The sequence below is a fragment of the Monopterus albus genome, unplaced genomic scaffold (assembly GCF_001952655.1).
Source record: "Monopterus albus unplaced genomic scaffold, M_albus_1.0 scaffold50.1, whole genome shotgun sequence".
Classification (NCBI taxonomy): Eukaryota; Metazoa; Chordata; class Actinopteri; order Synbranchiformes; family Synbranchidae; genus Monopterus; species Monopterus albus.
Genome location: NW_018127930.1, coordinates 1,240,484 through 1,252,672, shown reverse-complemented (window position 1 = coordinate 1,252,672; position 12,189 = coordinate 1,240,484). Strand labels below are relative to the sequence as shown.

General features: G+C 40.2%; 1 protein-coding gene across 1 annotated transcript in view; it reads left to right on the top strand.

The window, feature by feature from the left end:
* Positions 1-12,189, top strand: part of dcc (DCC netrin 1 receptor) — a 270,121-nt gene that overhangs the window by 195,095 nt on the left and 62,837 nt on the right. Inside the window, exons 18-19 of the mRNA XM_020601173.1 lie at positions 5,928-6,166; positions 7,112-7,250. Of these exons, the coding sequence (XP_020456829.1) occupies positions 5,928-6,166; positions 7,112-7,250 (378 nt within the window). The remainder of the gene's footprint in view (positions 1-5,927; positions 6,167-7,111; positions 7,251-12,189) is intronic.

The window sequence follows — 12,189 nt, the reverse complement described above, 5'->3', positions numbered from 1 at the left end:
TTTGCTGTTTCTGTCTATTGCATTGATGAGTTCAGCAAATGACACATTTATGCATGTTCAGGTTATGAGTTTAAAGGAACACGTTGAGTCTAACAACATTGTACCCACCAAATAAATTGCCATGATCTGGTAGAATGTTGACATCAGGATAAGTGAAAGTGATCAAGAAACCTGTTTTTACATGTTTATTGATTGCCTGTGTCCTATAGGAAAACAAACGTGAGTTGGTTTTTATGTTTTCTTTTTTCTGGTCAAGCTTTATCCACATCTGACCTCTTTTAGTGACATTACCAGCACCAATTTTGTCAATGATGAGTTCACATAGGCACCCCAATAAGCCATGAGAGTACACCATACCAGGACCCCAGAACACGCTCAGCTAAATGGAATAAGGAAATTCTTAATCTTATCAATCACACCTGTGCGTTTCCTGTTATGATATGCTAAAATATCCACTGTGGAAAATGTCTGTTGTCTCTTTAATTAGGGAAACAGCCGTCATTAAGCACAGCACCAGACTAATTTGAATCTGTGAACAAATCTGAGACGTCAACAGTAATTCAGAGGTTAAGAGCAAGATTAGTCTCAGTTCAAAAGTGGAGCCTTTTTGGGGTAAGAAGGGGGGGCTGCTGAGGTGTCTGTTGGTTACTCTATGGATTCAGTGTCAATAGTAGCCAATTCATCAGTATACACCAATCAGCCTTAACATTATGACCACCTGCCTAATACTGTGTACAGAGCCATAACATTAGCGGCAGTTGGTCACTCTGAGGTTTACAGCACATGTTGTGTGAATTTGGTTGCTACCACAGTTATACTGTCTTAAAGAGCATGAATTTATCTATCATGTACAAATATACAAATATGTTCAAATTGTGAAAAGTGAAAATTGTGGTCATGAGGACAAGTTAGAGAGATTTTTTTAAGACAAATTCAACAGCCTCCCCACTCTAGGTGTGAAATCACCACAATAGCCGATGAACAGCATTTTTCATTTTCACCAATTTTAATAAAGGTTCAAACTCATTTGAATCTTTTTGAAAATTGCAAATGAAGTTTAAAAGTTTAATCTACAGTAGGTCAACCTCATCATCAGTGAGCCTTGACCGTGTTGCCAGTTCACCATTTGTCCTTCCTTAGATACTTTGGTAGGTACTAACCACTGCAGACCCAACAACACCGTCGGTCGTGGACATGCTCTGATGTCTGTTTTTCCTGCTTCCAACACATCAACTTCGAGAACTGAATGGTCAGTTGCTGCTTAGCATACCCCACACACTGACAGGTGCCACTGTGAATCAGTGTTGTTCATGTCACCTGTCAGTGGTCATAATGTTATGGCTGATTGGTGTAAATAATAAATCTAACTTACTCTACTGTGCAACGATTTGAGACACAAAGTGAGGGTGCTTTAAAACAGCAGCTATGTACAGTTGCACTCAGGTTTTCAAGGTACTTGGCAAGTAGGATGTTTCATGCATGTTAAAGAATTTGGCACAGGTCTTCTGTGGTTTTTGCCTGTCTCAGTTGCTGACTGATGTTGAGATCAGAGCTGTGTAGATGATATATTGTCTGTTGCAGGACTCTTTGTTCTTCTTGTGTCTCGAGAGAGTACTTTATGACTCTGACTGTATAGGTTTGGGCTCACTGTCATAATGCAGAGTGAATCTGGGACCAATCAGTTGCCTCCCTAATAGTGTGATGTGTAATGTGTCATGGATAAGAATCTAAATATCTAAAATGCCTAAATCCTTTGCATAATACTGTGTTAACCAAGAGATCACATTAGTACCTGTAGCCCACAGTGGCCTATCAGTAGTTCAGACAGCGTGGGTGGATTTGAAGGCTGGATGACGCGGCTGAGCAGTCTGTTTGAGTGTAGCGCTTTAAACAATTTGTTCCAGTCACATTAAAATCTATGTGTCTGAGAGAGAGAAAGGGAAAATATGTGTGATAAAATAAATGTTAAAACCAGAGTCCTTTTTAAAAAAAATATAAACTAAACACAGCACAGTTTCCAAGGGACAGGCAGAGATCGCTTTCTGCCAGTCTTATTTCTCATTTTTCTAGAAACAAGTGAAGAACAGGACCAGAAGAATAAAAACACTTTGAAATGAAACTTTTTTTTTCTTGGCTTTACTATAGTAAATTTGTACACAAAAAACTGGAGCAGCATTTAATTAAAATTGTAAAGCTTTTCAGGTTAATGCTTATCATTTTTATTATATTTATTATATTTTTTACATAGATTTACAGTTTTAAATTTTTATTCTACTTATTATTATTTTACTTAGTTAATTAGTTAAACCACATTTAATTTTTTCTTTCATTTCTTTCTCCTTTTTCCCACCTTCGTGATGATAATCACCTTCTTAATCTTGGTCAGTAACACTGTTTGCACCAACTGTGAGACAGTTAGTAACAAACCTCAGTGAGATTTTTCTGCCTTTTCTGCCTGCTGTGCTGCAGGCTGTTTTACTTATTAAATATAGAAAACCAAAAATAACACTTCACTTGAAATTCATGTCAGTTCCTTTGCATTGAACCAAATAACAGTGTTATTGACTTCAGAGTTGATGTGTGTTTATTGTACTACACTATCTGTTTTACTAACTGTGTTTTAGCCTCCGGTAGGTTTGACTGTCAGTGCATCAGAGGTCACAGAGCGGAATCAGCAGAGTAGTTTTATATTTATATTTTATATAACTGTATTCTTCACTGCTCATTCCAGCTCTCTGTTAGCATCTGTTTCATGTTCTGCTGCCTTTAGGTGCTTCTCCAGCCCAACCTTCCCGGTACTGAAGTCACATTTATACATCCTGTGAGGCGTTCAGGTGCTGCATATTAGAAGCATTTTTTTTTCACATGCACTGGAGCAGTTCAATATTAACAAATAAACTAAATTATGATTCAAAATATAATAAAATGAAAATAATTGGAATGACAAAAATACTTATAGTAAAATAATAATAATATTAATAAATCACTAATATATGACAGATCTCAGGTAAATCATGATTAAAATGTAAAACTAAATAAGGCAATAAATAAAACTAACTTCAGTGAAATTTGAATCTCACATACTGCACATTCATGTCAGGTCAATTCTTATTTGTATAGCCAATACATATGACATCTGAAGAATGTATAAACAAATAAGAGGAGCATGATCCTGGAGGATAAGCCAGCTTTCAGGTGCCTCCAACAGAACTGAGCCATATGACCTTCCATCCAGACAAAGACCTGGTAGGTGAAAAGGCTACCCAACCACACAAGAGGCAAAACCCAAACATATCATTCACACATATAGGGGAAGGAAAACAAACACATATTATGGAGAGAAAATGAACAAACGGACTGAACCAATAAACAGGAAATGAACAAAATGAGGTGGAGAGGAACAAATAAGAGGCAGGGACTCCTGAAGGATGAGGATCCAGATCCAGACATATGAACAGGCACCCACACCCAGGAGAGAGAGAGGTCCCTCGATGGCCAATGGTCCAGCACATAGAACATGCATGACAGGAGAGGAGAGAGAGAGAGAGGCACACAGCTTGGATGTTCATGTGTTCGAGGAAACTAACAAACAGGATTAGAGGGTTTGTAGTGGGTTTCAAAAGGTTTGCAATACTCCCATCAACATGACAACATGGACTATACTGTACATAGCTAGATACATTGAGACTGAAACCCAGCAGTGGGAAAATAGTAGCAAATACAAGGCCGGATGTAATCAAGACTATGCCACTAGTTTTATGTTATGGTGTAAAGATTACTAAGGCCCTGCAGACTGCTCATTAACTCTGGGGACAGACAGGAGCCCTGCATTCTGAGAGCAGACAGTCTGGGATGAAAAATAGGGTTAAAGCAGATCAGGGGAGATATGAAGGGTCATGCCCATTTAAAATCTTGTAGGTTGTTAGAAGTACCTTAAATTCTGATCTGACATGGATAGGAAGCCAATGGAAGGATGCTAAAATTGTTGGTGTAGTTATAATTTTAGCTGCAGCATTTTGAATCATCTGAAAGCTTTTAGTATTAGAGCATCAAATCAAATCAAATCAAATTTTATTTGTATAGCGCCAAATCACAACAAAAGTCATCTCAGGACACTTTACAAAGTAAGGTCTAGACCTTACTGTTATCAATATTATTACATAGGGAAAACCCAACAAATCCCCCCTGAGCAAGCACTTGGCGACAGTGGGGAGGAAAAACTCCCTTTAACGGAAGAAACCTCCGACAGACCCCGGCTCTTGGTGGGCGGCCTTCTGCCTCGACCGGTTGGGGTGAGTGGATAGAGGAGAGACAAAAGAAGAAAAGCAACAAGACACAACAATCAAACACTGATCAGGTCGATGTGGCTGGTGACTGCTCGTCAGAGACGTAGAGCTCCAGGGGCAGGGCAACCTGCAGAAAGGTACAGGGAGAGAGAGAGGACACACTACGGGAGAGAGGAGACACAAAGTTAGTAATGTGTAATGGTGGCATATAGAAGCACAGGGAGAGAGAGGAGAGGAGCGGAGAGGATAGGGGAGAGAAACTCAGAGCATGGCAGGCCTGAGAATAAGATGTGGAAATAATCAAGTCTGGATGCTACAAAAGCATAAATTAGGGTCTCTGCATCTGCCATAGATAAAAAAAGACTTGAGGTTCTGTTACAAAGGTGAAAAAGGCAGCTTAGTGGTGTCTGTAACGTGCTGATCAAAAGAGAGTCCATGTTGGGCATGGCCAGTGATCAGGAGCAGGAAATTTTGTGATGCCCAGCTTTTCACAGCAGATAAACACTGAATAGGTTCAAGAAGATACTGTGAGTGGGCTGAAAGCTGTTGAGATGGCGCACTTTTGAAAAGAATGGACTTTTAGACACTGGTTGATATTTATTCAGAGACTCTGGATCAAGGTCTAGTTTCTTATTCAGAGACTCTGGATCAAGGTCTACTTACTTTCTTAAGCAGAGGTTTAACCACAGCAGTTTTAAAGCAAGTGGGGATCCTGCCATCAGTGGAGATGGCGGAAACAGACAGAGCAACAGGACTACCAACAGCGCTAACACAGGTTGAAAACCTGTTTGCAGTCACGATGAGTGACTGCAAACCAGGCTACACAGCAGGTTGCTGGTTCTTATGAGGTTTTTGGCACCTCTGGACGGGTGCATAATCCACATCATCTGCCGACAGGGTTGTGCTAGTACTGGTGTCAACAGGGTCACTGTCAGGCCTGCGGCTAATACTAACTGGAGTGCCTGTCACATTTAAGGCATTGCTAGGAGAAGGGAGCTGCTCTAAGTGATGGATGCGTCCCTCTAACAGAGACGCTCTATCTGCAAGAACAGAACAGCTATCACAGTGTTAACACAATGTTCCTGTGTTATTTTTCAGCTTAGGTTACTAAAATACTCATATATTGTATGTATAGTATATATGCTTGTATGTATAATACTTCTGAAAGCACCTGAAGGCAGCATCTGTTCTGTGAATGTCTAGAGCCACAGATCCACACTGATGTTAGATTTGTTCAGATGTACAAAACTTTATGCTTTGTCCTTCTGTGAATCTGTGGCTCCACTTCCTGTTTAGAGTGAAATCTGTAAATTTCTTACTGTTTTCTTATGCTTTGTCTTTTCTTTCCTCTTTTCTCTTCGTTTTCCACTTCCACATCCATCCACTCCTCCTCTTCTACTTCCCTCCTTTCAAATATGACTGTATTTACACATCAAAATTCGCATGTCATCTTATGGATTTATTTTGTTTGATTTTTTTTTTATTTAATTTTATATAACCTATATTAATCTGACTATATGCTTGTATCACTCATGTCCCCATATATAAACCTTCATTATCACGCATTTATTACAATGTATGATTTTGTTAATTATTCCAAAACACCCCGGCTCCTGTTAAATCCCATCCTCACTCAACCAGACCCCATAGACCCATCTGAGGATGACCTCTTCCATCTCTTTGATAAATACCCCACTCCCATGCCAGACACCAGCACTCCTATGATCCCCCCGGTGGGGGTCCAAGCTGTGGCCCTGTCCTCGGACTCAGTCCGTGTCTCCTGGGCTGACAATTCGATGACCAAGAACCAGAAGGCATCTGAGGTCCGGTACTACTCTGTAAAGTGGAAGACCAGTTACTCCACCAGTGGAAAGTACAAGGTAAACGCAGGCAGCTGATCTATGTATGATGTAGTGTTGTTTCTTCCAGAGGCGTTGACATGACTTGGACATGATCCAGATTCAGAGCATGAATCTGACATACATGTTTATTATGTACCCTTACTTTTCATTATATTCTACAATTCATTTTTATCAAGAAGTGTTCTCACAGCAACTCAACTACCTGCAGTTGTTTGATTATCAGATGATGAGGATTAAACATCATGCCTGGCATTTTTTGCACTTGCCACTACTGTACTTAATAAGTGACCTAACAGGAAAACTAAATGGAGCACAGGCACTGTAAACAGTAGTTAGAGCAATCTAAGCAGAAAACACACTGGAGGAAACTTTATATCTATTGGGGTTTATTTTCTCAAAAGCTTTTATTGATCAAGAAATATCTCAGAAAATATTCCCAACAGAAATAGCTTAGATTCTATGGCAGTGCACTAGGAAAATGTTGTAATACAAACCAGATTCATTTTGATTGTTCATATCCTTAAAAAAACACTTTTCTGATCATCATGTTCTTCTGTTCACACGGTGAGACTTTCATCCAAACTCTGAAGTTCAGCAAAACTTTAACAATAATGTGAACTTTTTTCCAAACACCAAAAATAAGAAATCTGTACAAAGGCAGACAGTTTGTCCTTAATAAATCACAGATGGCTGGAGACAGAGAAGTTTCCCTCTTTTCTTTGCCTTTGAATCTTGGTACCATATGACCAAACAGAAGCATGGTTATAGAATGAAAACACAAGTGAGTTTCTTTAGTTTGTTAATACACAGACAGACAGTCAGCAGGCAGAAAACACAATGCTTGGGCTGAGTTTTATCAGACTCTGAGGGAGTTATTCATTGCATTGCGTCTCTGATTTGTTCCCTTTCAAGGTAGTTTTATTCATAAAACATCAAAATTTTACAAACGTATTCTGTGTCCAGTCTGCAGACACCACAGCGCTGAGCCACACTGTCACTGGCCTCAAGCCAAACACCATGTATGAGTTTGCTGTCATGGTAACCAAAGGACGCAAATCCAGCACCTGGAGTATGACCGCACACGCCACAACGTATGAAGCAGGTAGGCCTCTCAGACACACACTCATATTTGTACTTCTGTCCTTGTGAGAACTCCGCTGTCATAACACATCTCCGAGCTCTAGGTCTAAATGGTAGCCCAAGGTCTACACCACTACGGGCTTCCTCTCAGAGGTTTCCCATCTTTAGGGTGTAAAAGATGAGCTCTTAAGGTGTTGAATAGTTTGTGGAAAGTCCAGAGCACCACTGGGATTCTTCTGATTTAGATTACTGAGCTTACTCCTTGACAACTTATCAAACTCCACCCACTGATAAAGACCATGAGAGCCAGTTAAAAAGTCTGGAAAAATTTGGCTAAGCCAGAGACATATTAAGAAGGTGACTGTTTATGGCTACTGGTTATATACTTAGATTTGCTGGAAAAGCTTTTGGTCCTTGATGAAGTTCTCCAAAATCTGAGCAGCAATGAGGGTTATTTTTAAAATATATCTGCCTAACATACAGTGGTACAAAATAAGAGGTAGCTGTAAACATACATAAAATCAACAGTCCTAAAGACTGGTGCACAAGGAGACCGAGGGGCTGGAGTGAGCAGCAGCAAACTATGTTAGTTACAATGGCCATGAATGTGATTGGACTTTACTCGAAGCCAAACAGCTGGTGAAAGAGCCACTGATAATGAAGCATGAATGAAGCAGCTGAATATGATCACCTGGTTCTGAACAAATGCTTTGCTACATTAACTTGACTTTGAATTATGTGATTTTTTTTTCTTTGTCAAACTACTGGTCCCAAGGTCAAAAATCAAATCATGCTTATGACTGTTAAAGTTTTGGAATAAGTGGGTAATTCTTAATTATTGTTTTCAATTGTAACACAGTTTTAATTGATCATTTCCTTTTTAGTCTCATCTAAAACACCCAGGTGAATGCAAAAAGATTTTCACGATTTTCTTGGGGGGATTTAAAATCTATTCTGGGAAAAATGCAGGTACACCAAATGGGGTTTGAAGAATGTGGATACACCAAAACATGGATACAAAAATAGGGGATTCTGACTATGAACAGAAATGTTTTGGTTCAGTAAGGTTTCATGGAGAAACTCCACTCTCCCCCTCAACAACCCGACAGTTGTCTGCAACAGTGAAGCCATACAACAATTGAAAATGTCAAGGTATCCGTTTCATGATGTTTACAATAATGTTTGCCGTATTTGTCATCCAATTAAGTGGGAACAGCTTTACCCCTGCCATTTCCCTGCGGCCCACTGAATACATTGCCATTCAGAGCGAACAGACGGACTGAGCCCACTCAGTCCCTGCAGTGATCCAACAGTTCTGGAACAAACACTGACCACAGATACTGAAAGACTGCTTCTGCACTGCAGCTCATAACACTGCTTTACCATTGGAAATACTCATCCACTGAAAGATACCAGCTGAGGGATATTTTATTATATGTTGGTATTTACCTCTTGCCAGAAGCACAGTCTTAGTCTGATTCTATTAAACAACCTTAAACCTTATAGTTTGAGTTAAATATCTCAACATCTACTGGATAGACTGCCATTAAATTTGCTGTGGGTTTTCCTGCTTCCCAAAGGATGAATCCTAATGAATTCTGTGATCCTCTGGACTTTCCAATTCCAGTTTTTCCACTTATTGTACAGTTAGAAATATCTAATTACTGGGCAGACTGTAGTTCTGTAGTTCTCATGCTTCCTGGAGGATGAACCCTATAGAACATCCTACCCCAACCTCCAGTTGGGCACACCACATGGGTCTTTTATATACAGTCAATGTATTTTTATAGTAGAAAAAATACATGAAAAATATGACATGCTGTAGCTTTTAGAGCTTTTGCTATCGTAATTCCGTAATGTGATACAGCAGTGTTGGCACTAAAGTATTTCAAGGATAAAATATGAACTGAAAAAAAACAGCAGCAAAACTGGAGAGGAAATAATAACACACAGTGTTAATGAGCTCCAGCAATCTGACATTACCTGCATATCAAGCAGCATTGACGAGTTCTTACCAACCAGTTTGAAGTGTGTAGAGGTGTGTGTGGTTATTTTGTAGCAGCATAGAGTCAGTTACATGTGATTTGATCAAGGTAAACACTGTTGACGGTTGTGTATAATGGCACTGCGCTCGCTCTGGCACGGCACTTGTCAAATCAGAGGCTGCTGATTTATCAGCGTATGTGTTCTGCTGCCTGCAGATGCTGCAGGAATCTGATGAACTTAAGGAGAAACCTTTCATACAGTATAAAACAACTGTGAACAAATACTGTAAGAATCAGTCCTATTCATTTACAGAGACTGATTTGCTGGTGTTACAACTTTATAACCTTTACATTACTTTTTATTTTGATTTAAATGTAATTGTGATTGCCATGTTTGGTTAAAGTAGTTATATTTTAAGCATCATTCCATTATTTTTCAGCATTTTCTGTAAGAACCACCTATGCCAGTGGAGTGGTGTTCAGAAAGATATGGTTCTGAGATATGGTTCTGTTCTTCTGGTCAGAAACACCACCAATTTTACACTGCTTTATCTGAATAACCCTTCTTCCGCTTGGGTCGTCTCCTCCCAGCTGTGTACGTTATGCACTACGCTTGGCGCCACAACACACAGATGTTGGAGGAGTTCAGGAGATGGGTTAGCACTGCCTGCAGTTTTCATTGTGTTCAGAAAATACAGGGTTTTCTGTGTCTCCTGCTTGGCCTCTCTCACCAAAATAACATTTTCATCAAGTAACTCATACAAGGTTTCAACATAATACTTGCAAAAGCCTAACAATTTTGAGCCGTCCATAGCCACCTACTGTAATAGTACCACCTATGAGCTACTGCATTTACTAATAATACCTCACACTACCACTGACATTTGGAACTCCGGCAAGCTGCGTCACTGGGGTTTGATACCAACATGTCTGAGAAAAGGATACATACTGTACCTGGAGTAGATACAAGTAAAAGAAAAATCCTTTGCACCCATTTGTGTCATGATTCGTTTCCGCTGCTTCCCGTCCGGCTTTTATTTTGACGTTACTTCCTGTTTTTGTTTCACTTCAGTTTCGGTCTTTTTACGTTCTTCATCACTCAACATTAGTTTCACCTGCTTCGTTATTGTTTGCGCCTGTTTACACCTCTATTTAGGCAGCGTCCTCCCACAAGGACGCTGCCAGATTGTTCTAGAGCCCACTTTCCAGCATTCTCTTCGGTATTGGTCTTTTTGTGTTTCTGACCCAGACTGCTTCCTTGGATTATTCTGTTCTGCCTTGCCCTCTTATTTCGGACTGCTGCTTAACGGATTTATCTTTGGACAACGCGTTTTGGATTCCCCTGGATGTATGTTTTTGCTGGCTCTGATCTCGGACTGTTAAGGACATGTGAGTTTTGTGTTTTCACCGTGTCTTGTATGGTTTTCTTTTGTTCAACGTTAGTTCTCAATAAAGAGACGGTTTTGTTTTACACTTCCTCGTCTGGCCATTTAATTGAGTTCACCTAACACTTTTCGGCCGCATTACGCGCCATTTCTGACACATTTGTTTGTACTGACACTTTTGCAGAAACACCTCATGCTGTGGTGTGTTTGTGCACATGGTCTTGATCTCACCTACAATAGTGCCTCAGAGACATTTTAATTAGAAATGTATAATTAAAAAGAATAACGGCTCCAGGATGTTTCCCTGGACCACTATAACGAATGGCTCTTAATCTGAAGAGTTAAGGTATGTCCCTCATGTAATTATCAGCACACTGTCGTTCTGCCCGCCTCTAACCTGCCACATCACTCAGAATACTTGAACAACCATATGATCACAGCCTTTAACTGGCTCTAGCAATAATACTGAGAGTTTTAAGCTAAGCTTTTTGGAAGTGGTTCATTTTAATCCAATCTATGGTTTTCAGGCTAAATTCTTATTTTGGCAATGTAGATCACACTGACTAGTCAAGTAATTGGTGGCACTGATTCCATCCATCCATCCATTATCTATACCACTTATCCTTAAGGTCACTGGAGCCAATCCCAGCTACCATTGGGCGAGAGGTGGGGTACACCCTGGACGGGTTGCCAGCCTATCACAGGGCTGACACCCACACAATAAGGGTAATTTAGAGTCACCAGTCAACATAAGATGCATGTATTTGGACTGTGGGAGGAAGCTGGAGTACCTGGAGAGAACCCATGCAGGGGGAACATGCAGTGGCACTGATTATAACCTGAAAATTATTTATTTCAGGTTTGTGGGTTGAAAACACTACTTTTACCAGCAGGTACATGAACAGTACATTTTCCTGAGGTCTCCCTCTATATTTACGAGAAGCGCAGGTTGTCAGCGTCACTAACAGGCTCAGCTGGAACTTGTTATTTCCTCCAGCACATCATGTCAGATTTAACAAGCAGTTTCATTACCCAACGCTGGGGTGTAAGCTTTGAGGCCTGTCCTGGTGTAAAACTTAAAGAACTTGTTTTTGATCACATCTATAACTCAGGACACATGCAGCCATCGCACACTAAAAGTCTGCTAGACTGCCACTTAATTTTCATGGTGACAGCTGGGGAGAGAAAAGTCTGAGTCCCAGTCGTGAGGGCGAGTGCTTGACATTCTCACAGCGGGAGCAATGCAACAGAGCAGTCCAGGAAAGTGACAAAAATTACCTCCCTGCACAATTCTCTAGTTTAAGAAAGTCACACCAAACCCAGAGAGCACCTGAACCACAGTGAGATTTTTGTCACTTCAGGAACTTCAGGTAAAGACCTACACACAGTTCACCTATGTTTTCACCACTGGCAAACATATAAGATAGGAAACTTTATAATAACTTACTGCTGCTGGGAGAAACATAGAGTGTTGGACTGAGACACAAAATCACAGATGCTATAAACAACAACCCACCTGGGGAGGTTACTGTGTAAGATACACTTTATCCTAAGCATAGGATGCTAACAGCTCAATAACACATCAGCAGGA